The following is a 22,952-nucleotide window of genomic DNA, read 5'->3' as shown; positions in this document are numbered from 1 at the left end:
CATGGAAACAAGCAGGAAGTGACCCTCTTCCAGGAAAAATACCGTATTTTCTGGACTATACATTGCACTTTTTTTCATCGTTTTGACCAGAGGTGCGACTCAGATGTGATTTTTATGTCAAATATGTTGTGTTTTTCTTTATTATTATGCATTTATTGGCTGGTGCGACTTATACTCCGGAAAATACAGGACAGAGTCAGGTTTGTGGAGATGCAAGCCTGCTCGGACTAAAGACACACGTTTTTCAGTGAAATAAAAGCAGCCAAAATGAAAAAAAAAAACGCTTTTATTTTTGTCTATATTTGCTCCAAAATGTTACATACTAAGGTTTTAAGTCAATTTTACATAACAAAAGGTCTGTACAGGTTATCATGTTTCGCTCGTAAAACCCCACGGAGACCAGATTCTGTACATTTATTACACCGTTTTATAAATTACCACAGCCAGTGCGATTCAGATTTCTATCTAGACTTGATTTCCTCCCTCCCCCCTTTAATCAAACATATATTTTTGCTCACGCTTATTAGAATAAAACTCATTATAATGTGGATAATGTGGTAAACAAATGAATCCAGGGCGCAGCTAATTTTCCTCAGTACAAAGACATAACCGAGAATGTTGTTGTGATTTATCTCCACTGGCCAATAATTAATTTAAAAAGTGAAAGTGGCAATTAGCAGCGATTAAACGAGCGCGGCTATATCAGTGATGGAGTTTATTCTGTTCATTTTGGTTAGGAGTTATTATTAAAGATCATAAAGGGCGTCGTTTTACTCGTCGAACCAAGCTGCTGCTAATCAGGGGGAGGCCATTGAACGCAAATTGGACTTAACAATGATGAGCGTTTTGCATTAAAGCTCAATGGGGCGGTTTTAAATGTTTATGTTTAAAAGCAAATTATCAAAAGTAGCATTATGGAATCAGCGAATGTGTTTTTAAGCACTCCAGTTCTTTGATCGGACAGTAGTTGCAGTTATTTTTTTACAATTATTTTATATGTTTTTGGCTGTAAAACCCCTCACCACACACTTTATACACTTTTCTCACACAGGCGTTAACATTTTCTCACGTTTCTCTCTCGTTTAAATCAAAGTTCAAACCGTCGTAGGCGTTTTTGTTCGGGGCAGAACGACCTCATTTCGTCGACATCGTGGGTTTTGTCGGGGAGAAAACGAATTGCAAACGTACAGCACTTCAGAGTCACACTGCGATCCAACGTTTATGTAAATATCAATGTCTTAGAATGGTTGACACTGTTTCTCATGCTTCTCTGAGGTTCATTATTAACCGTAAAGCAACGACACATCACTGTGAGTTGTATTCTCGAGTGGGATGGCCTGTCCTGACCGTTCGAAGGAGGAGTCATTGGTACATTTTCATTTATAAGGCGATGCTTGGACTGCTGCCGACCTACATCTGTTCCTTCCTGTCACAGAGAAGGGCTGAGTCTTATTCTCTTCGTTGATCATGTGTTGCTCTCTGTTCCATTTGCTCGCACTGAACTGGGCGAAAAGGCTTTTGTCCACTCACTTATGCGTGGAACATGTTGCAGAAAGACTGGAACTTGACAGAGTTGATTTCCTTGAATGTTTTTAAATCTAAATTGAGACGTCTCGAGCCCGACTCCACAACATGTGCTTGTTTTTCATAAACTGTTTGTCTTTTCCTGTTATCTTGTCTCTTTTTAATTACCGTAAATTTCAGACTATAGAGCGCACCTGAATATAAGCCGCACCAGCTAAATTTGAAAAGAAAATCAATTTTGCACATATATAAGCCGCTCCTGACTATAAGCCACAGGTTTTCATATTGTAACATGAGATATTTACACAGAAAAATGGTGCACGGACATGCTTTTTTAAAAACCGTGCCTGAAAATTGGCACCAACACGACATCAACACGGGATGAACACACCTGCAGTTTAGAAAATAAAGCTGCACCAACACGGACCATCTACTTTTATTTCCTTTTGTCGTTTTTTTTAATTGACCAAGTTGGATTCATTGATGCCGAGTTTACGTGCAGTGGCTCTATTTCCTTCTTTGTCTTAAAAACTGCATCACATCCATTTCTTCGTGTGTTTTCCATGATGAGGGCGTGTCCATGATGCGCAAAATGACCGTTCAAAATCAAAACTAGTGAATTCTTCAGAGCAGAATCTTTCCCCACGTCTGTCTCACTTTTACGTTTACAGCTAGAGAGCGCCCCCCGGTGGTTATTAGCCAGTAAAATTCTATAAATAAGCCGCACTGTTGTATAGGCCGCAGGGTTGAAAGTGTGGGGAAAAAGTCGCAGCTTATAGTCTGAAATTTACAGTATGTAACTGTATTTTTTATTTGCTGCTGCCGCTTGGCCAGTTCTACCTTGAAAAAGAGGTTTTTAATCTCAATGGGACTTTCCCATTAGGACAAAATTGTCTGCATTTAAATGAAGGAAAAACAGAATATATTTTGTTTGGTGATTCTGCCCCCTTAAATCTTGGCTCACTGTCCTCAAGGCTCAGACCAACTGCTAAAAATCTCGGGGTTATTCTTGACAACGCTTTTAAATTTGACAAACAAATTGACAGCGTGGTCAGAGCAAGCTTTTTTCAGCTACGTCTTTTAACAAAAGTTAAGCCATTTTTAAACCGTAATGACCTTGAGAAAACGATTCATGCTTTTATCAGCTCTAGAATAGATTATTGTAATTCACTTTATGTTGGTGTCTCTCAGTCGTCCCTGAGTCGCCTCCAACTTGTGCAAAATGCTGCAGCACGATTTTTAACCAACACATCCAGACGCCAACACATCACCCCAGTCCTTTATTCACTCCATTGGCTTCCTGTTTCTTTTAGAGTTGATTTTAAAATTTTACTTTTTGTTTTTAAAGTTCTTAATGGCCTCGCCCCGCCGTACCTGGCTGAACTGTTGATGGTACGAAATCCAAACCGGGCCTTGAGGTCATCTAATCAACTCCTTTTGGAAGTTCCAAAAACTAGATACAAACACTGGGGTGATCGGGCCTTCTCTGTTGCTGGGCCCAAACTTTGGAACAAATTGCCTCCTGACGTGCGCACCATTACTGACTTCGGTCTTTTTAAATCCAGGCTTAAAACATATTTATTCAGACTGGCTTTCAACAATTAGTAATGTTGTGTCACATTATCATTATTTATAATTTGTTGTATTAATGTATTTTATTCTATTTTATTCTTCTATTTTTACTGTTTTAGTATGATTTTAACTTGTTTTAATTTGATTTTACTGGAAAGCACTTTGGTCACCTTGTGTGTTGTAAAGTGCTCTATAAATAAATGTTGATTGATTGATTGATTGATTTCCTGGTTAATTAAAGGTTAAATAAAATAAAATGTAAATTTGTCTGAACACATTCTGTACTGTACAGGAGACACGGCACAGAGGAGAGTCTAACAGCCAATCAGGACGCAGAACACAACGCACACTCATACGGTGTAAAAAACTATGTAAAATTGCACTAAAAAAAATCAGCGAAACAGCGAGACCGAGAAAGATGAACCGTGATATAGTGCGGGACAACTGTACAGAAGTATTTATGGCTCAAAAAATACTTTGAAAAACATATTCCTAATGTGTTTCCTTTACACAGATTTAATCCTTAATTTGGGTTAATGGTGCCACATGCTCGTATCCATGGAGATATATCTGTTTAATATAAAATAATAATGAATATAATATATCTGTTGGTACATTGTGGAACATTCCAGCCAAAACAATCACATCTCTACACAGACAACATACACATACTTTACAAAAACTAAAATTTGTTTTATCTATCACTAATAAAGTTGTTTTCTGTCATTTAGAAGAGAAATGACCATCTGACCAGGCTTCAGTTTAACTCTTTTACATTAGTTCTGCATATTATCCATAAACTGTATGAAAAAGTGGACTGAGTGAGTGTGACGTCATCCACAGCGTTCAGCCCCGGTCAAGTGAAGCTAATCGAGGCTAGCAGTTATAGCGGCTAATTATCTGCGCTCTGTATTTGTAATTCTGACTGCGAGTATCATGGCAACCAAAGAGGCAAACCGGAGCGAGGCTGTTGAAAGTAACGGCGCTTCCCTCTCACATCGCTGGTTCATCAGAGAGCGGGCGCTTAGCAACGCTGTCAATCAAACCTGTTGCTAACGCTGGGTGGAGTGGCCTCGGGGAAAGACGGCAACTGATTTCTCTGTTATTAATGTTCATATCTTGTTTAACGGGCACAATAGCGACATAAAAACACCAGGATCATGTAGAGCGGGTTAATACGAACATTTTAAGACCAAAATGACGAGTCTGACAGCGGCAGTTACAGAAGGAGGGGCCATAGTCTCATACTGCCCAACATGGAGATAGATATGTTTTATACTGTGGAACATTATAGCCAGAGGATCAACATTTCCATGGAAACAAACAGGAAAAAGCTCTTCCCCAAGAGTCAGGTTTGTGCTCACAGAGAGGACGCGTTTTTCTACGTTTTTTGTTGCAATAAAAGCAACACAAATGATGAAAACAAGTATTTTTTCTGGCCTATTCTTTCGGTTAAAAAGTTACACATTGTGGCTTTTATAATAGGGACTAAGGCCAAGCGTGTGACGTCACTCATATTGTTCGGCTCCAAATGAAGCTCATCGAGGTTAGCGGTTATAGCGGCGAATTTGGAGCAGAGTTCTACATTAGGAATTCTAACCACACGTATCATAGCAACCGATGAGCCAATCCTGGGAAAGAAGGCGCCTGATTTGTCTCGTTTTAGTGTTCATATCGTGAATTACGGACACAATAGCGATATAAAAACACCAGGATCATGTAGAGCGGGTTAATACGAACATTTTAAGACCAAAATGACGAGTCTGACAGCGGCAGTTACAGAAGGAGGGGCCATAGTCTCATACTGCCCAACATGGAGATAGATATGTTTTATACTGTGGAACATTATAGCCAGAGGATCAACATTTCCATGGAAACAAACAGGAAAAAGCTCTTCCCCAAGAGTCAGGTTTGTGCTCACAGAGAGGACGCGTTTTTCTACGTTTTTTGTTGCAATAAAAGCAACACAAATGATGAAAACAAGTATTTTTTCTGGCCTATTCTTTCGGTTAAAAAGTTACACATTGTGGCTTTTATAATAGGGACTAAGGCTAAGCGTGTGACGTCACTCATATTCTTCGGCTCCAAATGAAGCTCATCGCGGCTAGCAGTTATAGCGGCGAATTTGGAGCAGAGTTCTACATTAGGAATTCTGACCACAAGTATCATAGCAACCAACGAGCCAATCCTGGGAAAGAAGGCGCCTGATTTGTCTCGTGTTAGTGTTCATATCGTGAATTACGGACACAATAGCGATATAAAAACACCAGGATCATGTAGAGCGGGTTAATACGAACATTTTAAGACCAAAATGACGAGTCTGACAGCAGCAGTTATGTAGCGACAGGCCACAGTTTTTCAATAGAAAGTGAATTGGAGCCAGAGTCGAAAAAGCCGAAAGCGCAACCCATGTTCATGTCTCATTTGGAACCTAATTAAACATGATTTTTTTCCATGTATTTGATCAAATTTGGAGAAAATTTCACGCTTTCGTACATATATATCGTATAAACAGCTCTTGAGGTCAAAATAAGTCCGCGATGCGCTATTTTTCATCTAATAAAAAAGCGTTTTACTGTCCGAAAAACAGGAAATGCACTGTTAGCAGGCTGGTTGTTATTAGCACTACCATGATAGATGTGAAAAGCGCTTATAAACTCATCATGGTGAATAATTAGGATGCTCCGAACGCATAAAATAAGTGAGGAATAACTTTAAAATGAGCTCAGTTTTCACATTTTTAAGACACGTCGTTTTTTTTTAATCCCGTGTCTCCAGATTCCACCTTTTGGCTGTTTATATTTTTTAACAGAGAGCAGGTTTGAACAATAAAACGGGTCTTTAGTGATGTTTTTCAGGATCGGCGCTTTGTTGTCGGTGGGTTTTTCAGACGTTTATAATGAAGAGCGGCTCTGAACAGTAAACCACACTCGCTGAATCAATACGATACTGAGCCGCTCCGGACCCGCTGCCTCCATTGTCTTTGAACACAGTTTATTAAAAAGACAAACTCATGGGACACAGTTTGGACACAAATAAGGGAAATGCGAGTTAGAACTGTTTTTAAAGGTGAGCTGTGTAACTTTTCTGTTGGGGGGGGGGGTCTTCGTGAAGATACTGTTGCTTTCCAATTGTGCGCAGTAAAACATTAAACTTATCTCTCTTGTATTTGTTATAAGTGTTTTTATGATTCGGAAATACTTTATAAAAAATATCCGGGATCACCTCTACACAGATCTGACCTGGAACTTTGACTGGTGGCGTTACCGTCTAAAGAGCCGCATGGAAATCAATACTAAAGATCAATATCAGCGGAAAAAAGACGGCAAAAATTAAAGTCAAAATCAGACTTGGAGAGAGTTATCTGTGTATTTGACTCCAGTGGGTTAGACGACTAAAGCGGGACTAAAGCGGGACTAAAGCGGGACTAAACCAGGACTAAAGCGGGACTAAAGCGGGACTAAATCGGGACTAAAGCGGGACTAAAGCAGGACTAAAGCAGGACTAAAGCAGGACTAAACCGGGACTAAACCGGGACTAAAGCGGGACTAAAGCGGGACTAAAGCGGGACTAAAGCGGGACTAAAGCGGGACTAAAGCGGGACTAAAGCGGGACTTAACCAGGGGTAAACCCTAACTAAACCAGGAATAAAATGGGACTAAACTGGGACTGAACCAGGACTAAAACAAGACATTAACCAGGATTAAACTTGGACTAAACTTGGACTAAACTGGGACTTGACCAGGACTAAATCAGTACTAAACCAGGGCTAAACCAGGGCTAAATAGGGACTAAACTGAGACTTAACTGGGATTTAACTAGGACTAAACCGGAACTAAACCAGGAGTAAACCAGAAGTAAACTGGGGACTAAACCGGGACTAAACCAGGAGTAAACTGGGACTAATTGGGACTAAACGAGAACTGAACCACAACTAAACCAAGACTTAACTTGGGCTAAACCAGGACTAAATTGGGACTAAAACGGGACTAAACTGGGACTGAACCACAACTAAACGAAGACTTAACCAGAAGTAAACCAGGACTAAACCAGGATTAAACCAGGACTAAACCAAGACTAAACCAAGACTAAACCAGGACTAAACCAGGATTAAACCAGGACTAAACCAAGACTAAACCAGGACTAAACCAGGGCTAAACCAGGACTAAACCAGGACTAAACCAGGGCTAAACCAGGACTAAACCAGGACTAAATCAAGACTAAACCAGGTGAATCAGTGTTTCATTTTTTTTGCAGCTAAAACTTGGAACATTCTTCCTAAAGATGTGACTCAGACCTCGACTTTGACAAAGTTTAAATCCAGGCTCAAAACAGTTCTGTTGATCTGTGCATGTGACTGAAAGGGGTTTATTCTGCACTTTTCTGTTTAAATGTTAATTTTAAGATGAACATTTATGTTTTGATTTGTTGTATTGTGATTTTAACGTCTTTCTAATTCTGTAAAGCTCTTTGAATTACTTTGTGTATGAATTGTGTAAATAAAGTTGTCTTGCCTGCCTTCTTGTGTCTATTGAGGTATTTTTAATGCCCTAAAGTGGAACATTCCAGTCAAAGCTAATATTTGCTCCATAGAGTCAGTTTAATCTACTCAAATTTTTGTCCTCTTTATTTTAGACCTGTTTTAAAACTTTCGGACCTGGTTTCAATCTGGTGGTTCTCAGAATGCTTAATATCAAAACTTACTTGATTTAAAAAGTTTGATATCCCCTGGAGTAGCTTTAATCCGACAAAATTCCTTTGACATTTAAAGACAATTTTGATCCTGTATTTGGAAATGGATAAATTGAACTGTCTTTTGGTTTTACTCCACTGGCAGCTAACTTTAATCAAAATAAACCTTAATCTGTCTAAATTATACAAAATCTAAACCGGTACTTACGGTCGCCATGGCAGCGCAGGGGTCCCACCATGTACGCGGCCTCAGACTCCGCCCTCTGCACGTCTCCGATGAGCAGCGAGCGCACGGGGAGAGTGTCCTTCTGAGTCAGCACACCGGAGTCGTTTGTCCTGGAAATGAAAAGAAAGATTCATATTGTCTTGTTTTAGGAAGGAAAATTGAATTCTGTCAAGTGGACGAAGTTTATAGAGTTTTACAGTTTCAGCCACGTGGTTTTTTCAGTTCTGACGGTTCTGGTGAGTCACTGTCTTAAATGTGTCTGAATCTGATCTGTCCATCTATTTATTTATCCATCCATTGAGCCATCTATCCAGTCATCTATGCATCTATCGATCCATCTGTACATCCATCAATCCATCCATCTATTAACTATCTATACATGTATCCATCCAACCATCATCCATCTACCCACACATCCATTTATCCATCCATACATCTATCATCCATCTATTCATCTATCTGTTTATCTGTCTATCCATCCACCTGTCTATCCATCTATCCATTTATCATCCATCCATCTGTCTATCCATCTATCAGCTATCTATTCATCCAACCATCCATTTGTACATCCATCTATCAATCAATCTATCAGTTACCAATCTATCTACCTATCCATCTATCCATCCATTCATCAGCTATCTATCCATCCACCTATCTATCGATCCATCTATTGATCCATCCATCAGCTGTCTATCTATCCATCCATCCATCCATCCATCTATCTATCAGCTATCTATCTGCCATCCACCCATCCATCCATTCATACCATCTATCCATCTATCAATCAATCTATTGATCAGTCTGTCTATCTATCTATCCATCCATCCATACATTGATCCCTCTATCGATCCATCTGTACATTCTTTCGTCCGACTATCCATCCATCTATCCATCTGTCTATCTATCCATCCATCTATCATCCATTTATCCATCCATCTATTAGCTATCTATACATCTATTTGTCTATCTATCGATCCATCCATCTATCAGCTATCTATCCACCAACCATCCATCCATTCGTACCATCTATCCATCAATCAATCAATCTATCAATTATCAGTCTATCTATCAGTCTATCTATCAGTCTATCCATCTATCCATCCATCCACACTCTAGTTGTCAGATCTATTTCAGCTTCTCTTCACTGTGAATTCACCAAAATCCCAAACTCTCCTTAGATAAAAATCCAAACATTTCACTCCTAAAAACCTTTGTCCATTTGACACATTTCCATTGTTTTTCTTTTACGATGGAACCGACCGGGACGACTGAGGAATTACACAAATATCGTCTTATTCCGATTATCCTCTCGTATAATTTGCAGCTAAAGTTTCACTGTGGTATTTCCCATAACGACCACCAGAGAAACACCATTCTGTTTTACGTATTATCAATCTTTCATGTGAGTTTAAGTGACCCGGCTCTTCCGTCCTGCTCCGTTTGGAAAAATCAACGCCTCTCTGCTGGTGGCAACGCACTTAACGGCACAATTTGGGAAAGACGAGGGTTTATTTCTATCGTCCTTCTGTCGTCTGTAATCAATAAAAAAAAACACAGAGAATTTGAGCTACAAAGCTAAAGGCGGAACAGCAAAATATTAGTGTGTGACCTTTTTTTTTTTTTTTTGGCAGTGTATTTATGTCTTTATACATGACACTTGTTGTAAAAGTTCTATTCGTTCGTACTATCATAGACTGTATACATAAATGCACATAGCTAACCTGCTAGCCGCCGCGTTCCAAACAGGAAGTGATTAAAGCTTTCCGGCTCCATCGACTCTGGCTCCAATTCACTTTACGTTGAAAAACCGTGACCCCTCTCTCTGTAAACGTTCGTATTAACCCGTTCTGCGTGATCATGCTGTTTTTATTTCGTGATTTTTTTGTCCGTAAATCAAGATACGAACGTTAATAAATCAAATCTAGAAAATATCTATATTAATGACAAAAAAAAAAAAAAAAGAAGTTAACTACTAAATAAGGTGAATTTTTCGGTATAAGGACTTTTAATACAGTTGGAAGCTTACTTTTTTTTTTTTTTTTTTTTTTACTTGTTTATCACATGGATTTAATTTCTTTTGCAGATTAAAAAAAAAACTTTGAGAGTTTTGGCGATTAACAAAGATGGCCGACCAAGAAGCATGCTTTTAATCTAAATTTCGGACTATAAGCCGCTACTTTTTTCCCACGCTTTGAACCCCGCGGCTTATACAACAGTGCGGCTAATTTATAGATTTTTTACTGCATAACGGCCACTGGGGGGCACTCTAACAGGAAATGCAAAAGTGAGACATGGGGAAAGATTATGAACTGACAGTTTTAAAAAAAGCGTTTCCTAAATTAAAACTAAAAAAACCTTCTGTGTATCATCTTTCTGTGTAAATATCACATGTTACAACACAAAAACCTGCGGCTTATATTCAGGTGCGGCTTATATATGTATAAAATTTATTTTATTTTCAAATTTGGCGCTCTATTTTCCAAAATTTACTGTGGTACTTTAGCTATAATCTGGCACTATACATCTTTCCTGTTTTTTTTAAGGTCAATGTAACGTCGTGCACTGTCCCTGTTCAAATAAAAATACCAAACCAAACCAATAACAGACAAATCAGGCGCCTTCTTCCCCTGAGGTCGCTCCCGTTAGCGTTAGCAACAGGTTAGATTGACCGCGTTGGTAAATCACGCTGGTGTGTCGTTGAGTTTTGGTGTAAAGAAACAAACCAAATGTCCTCTTGTTCACCCTGTTAAACCGGCGGTGTGAGCGGAAAGGAGTGTGAGCATTCAGAATTGGCTCTTTCTGTAAATGCTAGCCTCGATTAGCTTCATTTGACTGAAGCTGAACGCCGTGGGTGACGTCGCACTCACTCAGTCCACTTCTTTACACAGTCTGTGTTTACTGGGCTGTTTTTGGAGACTGTCTCTAGTGAGTTGAGGCTGCTGTCGTTTCGTTTTTGCGGGTTACGGCCTACGGTAGCCCTTATGTTCAGAAAATAAACAACAAGAAGACATTTGGTGTGTTTCTTTACGCCAGAACGCTGCGACACAGACACACACAGCTCTCATCTATCATACAGAATAAGTGCAAAGTGAGCGTGACCCCGGCATCAGGCTTTGAAATAGATCTCGGTTTTTCAAAAAGGCTACGGTACGTCCCGGTCTGGTTTCGAGTACGTACGGCGTTATTTCTGCAGCCGCCGTCAGCCCATATACCACTTTACAATGGGCCTGGGAGCGAGACCTTAATGTGTCTCTCACTGCTTCAAAATGGAGCACTATTTGGCGCTCATCTATAACAGTTTGAAAACGTGTAGGATATCAAATCATTCAATTTAAGATATTGCTCCCAATAAACGACCCAAAATGGATCCTAATTTACAAGACCCCTGCTGGCACGGCGGTGGAACGAGGGGCTCGTCCTGACATTAAGCGTCGCTGGTCAGATGGTGCGGCTCTATTATGTGAAACTCCGATGGCCCGACTGCTGCGTGGGACGAGCGGATGATCAAACGTGGACGCTAGGATGTCTGGTAATTAAAAGACTCATCCCGCTAAAGTGGAAAGAACGGAAACACGACTTCACGCTGGAATATGAGGATATAATAAACGCGGAACGAGCTGCGCAACTGAAGTATAACGTCATTGCTACTCCATGCTCCGATGTGATCATTTGTAGCACCGTTATAGAATAAAATACATAAAAATAATAATATCAATACGTTAATATATGGAGACGGACATCTTGGGTATTCGCGTAAGGTAACATCGCAATACTTACGACATACATTATAGTAACCGGCGCAGTTATTCTGACTACTACTGCGTCTGCTGGGCTGAAAAAGAGACTTATTCAAATTGAAACTGTATTCTGAAGTTAAGGGCTTTATGGAGATACAATTTAAATTCAAAAACGTTCATTTTGTCTTTTTAATACGTGAGCAGCTTGGTAAATGGTCATCAGGGGTCTCAAACTCGCGGCCCGGGGACCAATTGTGGCCCTCGAGACGATATTTTGTGGCCCGCAGGACAATATGAAAGTTTAATGTTAGTGCGGCGTTACCATGTTGTGTGTAGAAGGTAAACCCCAGCGCTGTGTACTCGCGAAAGATTCAACAAATAACGATGTATATCCATAAAATCCACTTTTTCCACGCTTTTTTTTGTAGAATACCTGATAAGCCCAGCCTCGCCCAGACTGTTCTTCCTGCGGCCCCCAGATAATTTGAGTTTGAGACCCCTGCTTTACATCACCAAGGAGAAAAGGTGGGTTAATTGCCCAAGGACACCGCCAACCTGTGGGTCAGTGGCTCTACCAACGATGTTTATATCAGGAGCAAGATTTGAACTGCAAACCTTTGGGTCGGTGGACAAACACTCCACTAACTGAGCCACTGTCGGACACCTACAGGAAGCAACAAACTAGGAACGTAAGAAACAGATTAAAACAACACAAATAATATGAATAAAATGACTAATAAAGTTCCAGTTCACTGCGTTGGTCTACATCAGAGGTGCCCAAACTTTTTCAGCATGGGATCTACTCAAAAAAGATCTACCACCTCCTATAAATCGCTAAACATATTTAATCATATATTTATTTATATTTATTTAAACTGAACAATGAAACTCTGATGACTGGCACTGAATGGAATCAACCGGGGATCCAAAGTCCGGAGAAAAGCTGCACACTTCCATATGGATCGTCAGTCAAGGTGGAGCGATATCTGGACTTAATAATCTTCACGTAGAAAAAGACTGACTCATAAATAAGTGAAGCCAAATCGCGCGGTCAAGGTGGTAGCGCATTTCGTCATGTCGAGGTACTTTTCCTCTGTAAGTTTGCGTCGTAGCTTTTGTGAAAGGTCCGAAAATGCCCTCCACATTTTTCCCTGCAAACGCACTTCGAAAAAATGATATCGAGGGGAAAAAAAAGTCCTCCTCCCATTCCGTATCAAATGTTTGTTTTTTTTGTTTCTTACTTGGACCAGCTTCTCATTTTATACCCTTTCTTAAGTTTAGATAGAAGAAATAAATTGGAGCTAACTAGATAAATGTCCGTTTTTTGGGGGAATCTCTTGCGATCGACTGGTAGATTGCGAACGACGTATTGGGTCAGGGCTGTCCAAACTACGGCCCAGGGGCTGAAAGCGGCCCTCAGACCAATTTTTGTTGGCCCTCTGCCACCTCCAAAACTGACCCAATTGAACAGGAAGTGTTTTTTTTACTACAAACTGAAGCGATTCTACTTCTATAACCTGAATAACATCACACTGCATCGTGACACAAAGCTAAAAATAATCTTAAAAGTCGTATTAAAGGCACAATATCTCTGTCAAACCTGCGTTAAATCCACCATTCGACTCGCTGTATTGACACGGGTTTGTGGCCCTCAGCTTCAAATATATTTCAGTAAGCGGCTCACGGTGGAAAAAGTTTGGACACCCCTGGTCTAAAGCATCAAGTTTGTATCGTATCATGACGTACTGGGAAATACACAGCTCTAGTCCAGACCAAGTCCAGTTCCAGATGGAGATGGGTTTGAAACTGGGTCAAATGCAGAGGACAAACTTTCCTATAAAGATGCGGTTTCTCTTTCAATTTGATTCCCCTGTTGTAATACCTCATCTTTACGGTCAAGTAAGGTTCATCTAGTTTTGAGTTAATTTATTTTAAGTTAGTTTTGTTTTCATACCTGACAGTTTCGACTGCTCACTAGCGCTCTTCCTCAGAATGATTACGTGATGTTGCTGGACTTTTAAACCGGGACGAGGGGGCTTTTTCACTCTCACACACCTGGGATACTGACGCTGAAGACGGCGAACTGCAGATGGCGCTGTCGTCCTGCCTCCACCGGTAAGAAGATGGCGCCAAAACTTGTTTGAATCAGCTGAGGAAGTCCAAACTGTCAGGCATGAAAACAAACTACACCTTGGTCTTGGTTAAATACCTCATCTTTCTCAGGAGATTTTGCACACGCTGTGGGTTATTGCTATTAATATTTTAGCCAACCTTTCAAATAAACAACAAACAGTACCACAGCAATCATTTATTTAGAATCAGACCCGTTGTTCTTTAAAGTGTCTGTCAGAGCAGTGAAACATGTCTCGACGTGCGGTCCAGTTCTGCAGCGTTCTGTAGTGCAGCGGTGTGGAGACGATCGATCGGCCTGTGGCTCTGTGACTGATCATGTTTACCCTCAAATCATTAGCGAGCTTTCCTCTCATTTCAGAGCCGCAGCGCACACGCACATGCACAGAGAACGCAATCTGTAAGGACCAAAACAGATCAAAAACTCTATAAAGGCCCTACATTACACATAATTGATTCTCGTGAGCTTTAAGTCGTGTTAGAATGCTGTTACCGCCCCAAAAATATACCTGGAGTTGTGTTTTGTTTCATTCACGCATGTTTCCAAGACCGAAATTCTCTCTCAAAGATTCTAGTGAAGGTGTATGGAGTTTAAAAACACAGTGGAGCACTTCCTGTATTACCAGATGACATCACAAAGTGGAACAGAGTGTTTTCTGAGAGAAGAACTCGGCCTAAATATGCAGCGTTTGTGCGTTAAACATGCGTGAATGAAACAAAACACAACTCCAGGTCCGTTTGTGATGAGAAAAACAACATTACAACATCGATCAGGACGTTTTTGTCCATTAAGAGAATATATTCGTCTTGTTTCCAGGTGTTTAGTTTGAAGCTGTAACATGTGTAGATCATTATTTTACATTTTGATCACACGCGAAACGGGTCTCAAATGGCTTAAAGGTAGGTATAGTGTGACTTTTTGGAGGTGGCACATCACATCCATCATCCAATGAAATAGAAGGTTAGCTCATACTTCACAACATGGAGATAGATATGTTTTATACTGTGGAATATTATAGCCAGAGGAACAACATTTCCATGGAAACGAACAGGAAAAAGCTCTGCCCCAAGAGTCAGGTTTGTGCTCACAGAGAGGATGCGTTTTTCTACGTTTTTTGTTGCAATAAAAGCAACACAAATGACAAAAACAAGTATTTTTTCTGGTCTATTCTTTCAGTTAAAAAGTTACATATTGTGGCTTAAATAATAGAAACTAAGGCTAAGTGTGTGACGTCACTCGTAGCGTTCATCTCCAAATAAACTCATCGAGGCTAGCGGTTATAGCGGCGAATTTGGCGCTAAGTTTCATATTAGGAATTCTAACTGCGAGTATCATAGCAACCAAAGAGCCAATCCGGAGTGAGGCTGTTGAAAGTAACGCCCCTTTCTGCCCGCACCGCTGGTTTAGGAGGGAGCGGGCACTTAGCAACGCTGTCAATCAAACCTGTTGCTAACGCTAGCGGGAGCAACCTCAGGAAAAGACGGTGCCTGATTTGTCTCTTTTTAATGTTCATATCTCGATTTACGGACACGACGGCGAAATAAAAACACCGGGATCGGACCAGAGCGGGTTAATACGAACATTTAAGACCAAAATTACAAGTCTGACCGCGCCAACGCTCATTTCCTATTTGAAACGTGGCGGCTAGCACGTTAGCTATGTCCACTTATGTGTACAGTCTATTGTGTACGTGGGTGGGTTTAAGTCTCTTGCCGCAAGGATCAGTGGACGAACGCTCTACCGACTGAGCCACTGTCAGTTAATTGTATGTTTTCGGTAACACTTTTGGACTTTTAATACATTTATTTACATCATCAACAGCGTTACATGTCCGCTCTCTTCTCTCAAATCTTGTTTAAGCTCAATTTCTGCACATTTCAATTGTTTTTTTAGCTAAACGTGAGACGACGAGAGCGGAGAATCTGATGAAACATACAAACAGGTAACTAAAAACAGCCAAACCGCGCAAAATGAAGAAACGTGACCCAAATCCGATCGGAGTAAACACATTTAAGAGCAGGCTGGAAGAGAAGAAGAGGCTGTTTTTATGATGAAAGCCGAGGAATTATGCACAAAAACAATACGCCTTCTCAGAGATGTGCTCAAAACAAATTGGCTAATTGAAATCTTGTTTAGTCTGTGGTAATTACCCGTGTGCGGAGAGGACGAGTGTGCAAAACGTGCTAAAAGTCCCCAGAGCCGGTACACAGCACCGACATGGAGGCATATTAGCTTTTTGTAATTAAAACGAAATTGAAAGTTTGAGTCCTCCACTGGGCTTTACTTTTGTGGTGGTGGTTATTATGATGTAGGCCGTGTTCTATAACAAGTTCACCGAGTCCTCGAGGATTTTCGGCCTCGGCGGCAGTTTTCACGATGCAAACGGGACGTCGAGGGAGCGGTCCTGGTTTGACTTATCACATTTACAGAGACGGAGAGAGCGATGAGTCAAATAATAATGAGAAATTCAGCGAATAACTGAGAAATGTTGATCTGCAAACGCTGCGAATAGTTGTTGTTCTTTTAATCACACATTACTTCAGTCAAATTTTAATGAAATTTGAACAAATACCGTTTTATTACATATTATTAATGCCTTGTATTTATATTGATACTCCGCAGTGACGTCGCGCTGGGGGTGTTCGTGTTGTACGTCTATGGCGAATGGGAAAGTCCAGCAGTTTCCATGGTGGTACTGTGCACTATTAGCAAACACACATCCAAAAATACAATACAAAAATACATTTTCAAGATCAAAACGACTGTTCATGGTGTCTGCCTGTCTGTTTTATACATATATTGTTTATTATTGTTTTTATTGGGGTTTTTTTTGTAGGATTATGGGTCAGTTAAAACCTTAAATAAAGCCTAACAACGCCTCAGACAGAGAAGTGCCTACAGTTAGCAATCACACCCTCAGGGAATGTTGACGGCATCAGCTGCAAAGTGTCCATATCACCTTCCCGGATACTCAAAGCGCTTTAAATTTTATTCTTCATTTTCTCCATTAGCTGCCCTGGGACAGACTAACAGAAGAGAGGCTGCCACTCAGTCACACGCCACATTCATACACAGGGAAGGAGACTGGAGTGTGTTGCCTAAGGACACGACGACAGTGCGTGGAAGAGCGCTCTACCCGCTGAGCCACGGTGGCAGTGACCCATGTTGGCACAGAACAGTTCAGTACAGATTGTTTCATCATGGAGCCGCACATGACTCCACATCACCCACAGCGTTCAGCTCCGGTCAAATGAAGCGATTATAGCGGCAAATTTGGAGTTTCATATTTGGAATTCCGACTATGAGTATCATAGCAACCAAACAGCCAATCAGGAGTGACGCTGTTGAAGGTAACGCCCCTTCCCGCCCGCATCACTGGTTTTTGTCACGGAGCGGGCGCTTAGCAACTCTGTCAATCAAACCTGTTGCTAACGCTAGCGGGAGTGACCTTTTTTAATGTTCATATCTTGATTTACGGACAAAACGGCGAAATAAAAACGCCACGATCGATGAATACAAACATTTTATGACCGAAATGAGCAGTTACAGAGAGAAGGGACACAGTTTTTCAATAGAAAGTGAATTGGAGCCAGAGTCTATGGAGCCGGAAGTGCGTCCATGATCACTTCCTGTTTGGAACGTGGCGGCTAGCGGGTTAGCTATGCCCATTTACATATACAGTCTATAGTAGCACTCAGTTTAATTTACTTTTTAAATAAATTGCACACTTCTGAGTACTTCTAACTGCATACATTTACACCTTATCCCACAGAGTAACAGTACTATTACTTATTACTGTGACAAAAAGTGACACACAAGCGACAAAAGCTTTACGTCGACAATATAAAACGATTCAAACATTTGTGTTTCTTTAGATATGATATAGTTTGTCTCATTTTCGTATTTATTCTTTGAAAACACCAGATTTTGTGCATTATTTAACATTCCGTCCTTGCGATTACAGTTACTCTTAAAGTTACTATTACTCGAGTAGCAGTTTTCCCAATTACTTCACTTCTTTAGAAACTTCTCGGACAACTACTTCTTACTTCTACTTAACCTCCTGAGACCTGGTGTCCTCATCTGTGGACAACACATTTTGGGTTGTTTAGGCCACAGTGCAATTTTTTAGAAGAACAGCAACAAGAACATGTTCAATTTTGAATATTTCTAAGAGTTTAGAATATTTTTTTTTTGTTTATTTTTATTTTATTTTTTTATTTAATTATTTTTATTTTATTATTTTATTTTTTTAAATTTGTTTTTATTATTATTTTTATTGTTTTTTTGTTTTTTTTTTAATTGACTTATTTTTTTTATTATTTTATTTGATTAAAGCTCGGGTCTCGGGAGGTTAAGCAATATTATTTTTGAAGTACTGCTACTCTAACTTGAGTACAGTTTGTATCTACTCCACCACCAGAGAAACTACTTTCACTTTCCATTTTGCCATATAAAGCTGATTTGAGCAACACAACAGCTCTGCAGATAAAAATGAGGCGGAAAAAAAGCAAAGAAACACATTTGGAGAGCGACGCTGCCCACTCAGTCAGAATGTTGAGTGGCATTTTTGGAATGTAAATGACGCCAGAGCATAACCTCCATAAACAAGAGGTGCATTGCTTTGTTATTAGGAACTATTCTTTATTTGCACCCAAGTAATTTCCCTTGTGGATCAAAAAAAAAAAAAAGTCGGTGAAAGTATAAACAAAGAAAAGTTGTGCGTCGTGCAGACTGTATAACGATGCGGTACCAGTGGTCCCGGTCGGCGTCGCAGTTGCAGTAGTGGGAGGGGTCCAGGCAGGTCTGATGAAGTCCGCATGAACACTGTCTGCTCCCCGGCGCCGCTCCGCCCCAAAACAACTGCTCCTGGCCGGCTCCGGGACCGCCCACCCACCAGCTGAACGGAGAACCATCTGAGGAGAGGACGGAGAGAAAGAGAGAGAGAGAGAGAGAGGGATCAGTCGTTGAACATGTGAAGTGTGACGGACGGAGACTTTTTTAGCGTGAAATTATGTCCCTTTAAAAAAACGCATGTGGCTGGTTTTGACAGGAAGGGCATCTGGCATAACGTCCAGAACCAAATCACCACGCAACGTCTGTGGAAACCCATTTAAACAGTTGTAAACGCGGATACAAAATGGAGACACCGGACCAATAGCTGTTACTTTAATTTATTAAAAAGCCAATACTCAAAAGCTTTGGCTGAAAACTTTGTTGGGAAAAAGGACTTTAGATGCCTCGAAATCATTGCATAATCATTGCATTACATCAATAGACTTTTCTAAGGCTCTGCTCTGTTGTGAGGGCAGCAGTTTAACCAGACACGCTCAGACTTCCCTCACCCCAGACATTTCCTCCTGGCGTTCTCAAGCCAATGGAGAGACATAATCCCTACAGTTTGTTCTGGGTCTTTCCCCGGAGCCTCCTCACAGAGGAAACATCCAGAACAGATGCAAGAGCCACTTCAGCTGCTCCTCTCGACGTGGAGGAGCAGCAGCTCTACTCCGAGCTCCCCCTGTGTGACTGAGCTCCTTCAGCCGCTTGTATCTGCCATTTTGTCAGATACAAGAGGTTCATTTGATCAGCTCATGATAGAGGAGGGTAGAACAGAGATCTAAACCAGGACTAAACCAGGACTAAACCAGGACTAAACCAGGACTAAAACAGGATTAAAACAGGACTAAACCAGGGCTAAACCAGGACTAAAACAGGACTAAAACAGGACTAAAACAGGACTAAAACAGGATTAAAACAGGACTAAACCAGGACTAAAACAGGACTAAAACAGGACTAAACCAGGACTAAAACAGGACTAAAACAGGACTAAACCAGGACTAAAACAGGACTAAAACAGGACTAAACCAGGACTAAAACAGGACTAAAACAGGACTGAAACAGGACTAAACCAGGACTAAAACAGGACTAAAACAGGACTAAACCAGGACTAAAACAGGACTAAGCCAGGACTAAACCAGGACTAAACCAGGTGTAAACCAGGTCTAAATGAGGTCTAAACCAGGACTAAACCAGGACTACGCCAGGACTAAGCCAGGACTAAGCCAGGACTAAGCTAGGACTAAGCCAGGACTAAGCTAGGACTAAGCCAGGACTAAACCAGGACTAAGCCAGGACTAAGCCAGGACTAAGCCAGGACTAAAACAGGACTAAAACAGGACTAAAACAGGACTAAAACAGGACTAAGTCAGGACTAAAACAGGTCTAAGCCAGGACTAAAACAGGACTAAGCCAGGACTAAAACAGGACTAAAACAGGACTAAGCCAGGACTAAAACAGGACTAAGCCAGGACTAAACCAGGACTAAACCGTGGACCATGGTTAAGAGCATGAATACAGATCGAGAGCTAAACTGAGATCTCGGCCTTTGGACTCATCTCCTCATGGCTCCAGCTCAAACCTGCAGACGCAGCATTTTACATCATGTCATTTGTGTAAAATGATCAAAATCAGCCTTTTACCCCCAAATATTGGCCCAGCTCATCCTCCATCTGCTGCTCTGAACTCTGGAGTATTGTAAAGTGTGACCGCCGCCGCCGCCGCAGTATCACTTCCATCTTATTACGTTAGCCCCTCCTCTGCCCACTCCCTTCTATCGTCTTACACAAAAGACGCTCGGTAAATAAGACGATAAACCCGAGCAGACACCGAGCGCTGTCACAACACAATCCCCCTCCTCACCGGGAACGATCACATCTCACAACAAAGACACAGACCGGAGACAGCACGCTAACGCTAACGCCGCCCGCCAATCGTCACAAATACAAAAACACGTCCCGCCCCCCTCCGTTTGCTCCACCGCCGCTCCGCAACTCGTCTTAAATCAACGAGGAAACTCCGACAGGCAAATGAAATGACTCAGAAGTGAAGAATAGTTTATGCATGAGTTTCAGGATGAGACAAAATGAGAGCTGTTGCCGAAACGTTTAACAAAAGTGAGATCTGAATGGGGAAAAAAGTCGTCAAAATGCTGCATAAACACGAAGTTGAAATGACCGTGTTCTGGTGTTTTTTTCAGATTTCAGACTGTGATGGTGTTTTACTCCCAGACGAGGGCAAAAAAAAAACTGTTTTAGTTTTTTATTTATTTATTTTTTTCCAATTAAGGTGAATTAACAAACGTTGAACTTATAAACCGTGACGTCGCCCACAGCGTTCAGCTCCCGTCAAACGAAGCTCATCGAGGTTTGCTGTTTTGACGTTCGAGGAATTCTTACCGTATCATAGCAACGGAAGAGCCAATCCGGGGTGAAGCTGTTGGCGAGCGGGAAGGAGCGGCTTGAAGCAATAACGAGCCATAATTAGTTAGTTAGTTAGTTACTTTATCGCGTTCGCACAGGGAAAAACGCCATTTCCATACAAAACCACACAAACACTTCACATTGGACAGACCCAAGGCGAGTAAACGACATTATAAAAGTGCAGAATAATAATCAGAGTTTCGTGGTTTATAGATTGTTCAGGTTAATAACGGCTGTGGGTATGAAACTATTTTTGAAATGTGTTTTATTACATCTGAGAGTCCCGTATCGTCGACCTGAAGGGCAGTAGAGTAAGGTCGTTTTCACACCTAATAGTCCAGTAGACTCGGTTCGATTCGGGACCAAAATTGAAACATTGTTAACACTTTCAAATGGAGCGGTTTGCTTTCACACTGCTTTTTGTCAAACGAACCAAACCTTTTGAGGAGCTTGTCTAATCCTTCACATGTGGTGGCGCTGTACCAAAAACCATGGAAGGAAACGAGACAAAAAACCATGAAGAAGAAACGCCGCTCGTCTATTGGTCAATACAACGCAACTTCTTTTCCGCAGGGAAATGTAAACAAAATTACTTTTGTCCGACACTGCGCTACAGTGCGGGGGAATCCTACTGCTTTCATTTTTTCACTTATTAATTTATAAACCTCGTTGTTTTTGTGCGTGGTCACGAGTAACTGACATATATTTTCGTCAGACCATATTTCTATGAGGGCTTTTACCTCCTCTCCACATCTGACCACGAGCCATTTCTCCGCTCCGCTAGCTTTGCACCCGTGTTTGTTTTGGTTTTATTTACCCAGAATGCTCTGCATGTAATCCGCTTCCTGTCTTTGGAGCGGCCTGTGGTCCGCTTAGCGTTCACATATGCATTCGAACAGTACCAGAGTTCACTTCAACCGGACCGAGACCTAGGTTTTTTGGCGGACCAGAGTTCGCTTTTTTGGACCGTATCAGAGTTCGATTGCACATTCACACCTGACCAAACCAACCGGACTTTGTGGCCAAAAGAACTAGAGTTCGATTAAAGCGTACTAACCAGTGCTAGTGTGAATACGACCTAAAGTAACGGCGCGGTGGATGAGTGTGGTCCTGCGTTATTGTCTGCGCCGTACGAGTAACGGCTTTAGAGTTTAGCCGTGACAGACCGGGAGCAGGGAGACCGACGATTTTTGCTGCTAGGTGGGTTATTTTTGTGAAAGAATTACGGTTTTTAAGTGTGAGCGTGATAAGAAAACACGGTGAACAGTACGGTAGGACAGGTTGGACGATGCAGAATAAGCAGCAGATGTGGTGAAACATGGAGTCCTTTTAATTTACGGATAACAGAAAGTCTTTGATTGCATCTTTGTGAAATAATAGTTAATTATTCAACGCTAAACAGCTTAATTCTTATCGTATTACAACAAAAATTCCAAAAATCTCTTCACTTCTACAAAAAAAAATTATACGTGCGATAAATTATGAGCCCTAAAATATTTGTTCAACTTTTCATGACAGCTCCATCTTTGATTACGACGCTGTGGTTTGGTCATAGTCTGTATAAAAACGTGGACTAAGTGAGTGTGACGTCGCCCGCAGCGTTCGGTCAAATGAAGCTCATCGATGGTTAGCGGTTAAAGCGGCGAGTTCCATATCAGGAATCCCGACCACGAGTATCATAGACATTAAAGAACCAATGCGGCTTGAAGTGATAATTAGCCAAAGGAATTAATTATTCAAACTTCAGCAGCTTAATTCTAATTGTATTACCAAAACAAAAATACCAAAAAAATCTGCAAATTTGCAATTTC

The 22,952-nt window shown here is 41.1% G+C and overlaps 1 protein-coding gene across 1 annotated transcript in view; it reads right to left on the bottom strand.

Moving 5' to 3' along the window:
• The window catches only part of LOC117369907 (contactin-associated protein-like 4), a 353,019-nt gene that overhangs the window by 60,896 nt on the left and 269,171 nt on the right, over positions 1–22,952 (bottom strand). Inside the window, exons 14-15 of the mRNA XM_033965250.1 lie at positions 18,636–18,798; positions 7,997–8,124 (exon numbers count right to left, since the gene is read on the bottom strand). Of these exons, the coding sequence (XP_033821141.1) occupies positions 7,997–8,124; positions 18,636–18,798 (291 nt within the window). The remainder of the gene's footprint in view (positions 1–7,996; positions 8,125–18,635; positions 18,799–22,952) is intronic.

This window comes from Periophthalmus magnuspinnatus, chromosome 4, assembly GCF_009829125.3.
Source record: "Periophthalmus magnuspinnatus isolate fPerMag1 chromosome 4, fPerMag1.2.pri, whole genome shotgun sequence".
NCBI lineage: Eukaryota > Metazoa > Chordata > Actinopteri > Gobiiformes > Gobiidae > Periophthalmus > Periophthalmus magnuspinnatus.
Note: the sequence above shows the minus strand (reverse complement) of the source record. Positions and strands in the feature narration are given on the sequence as shown.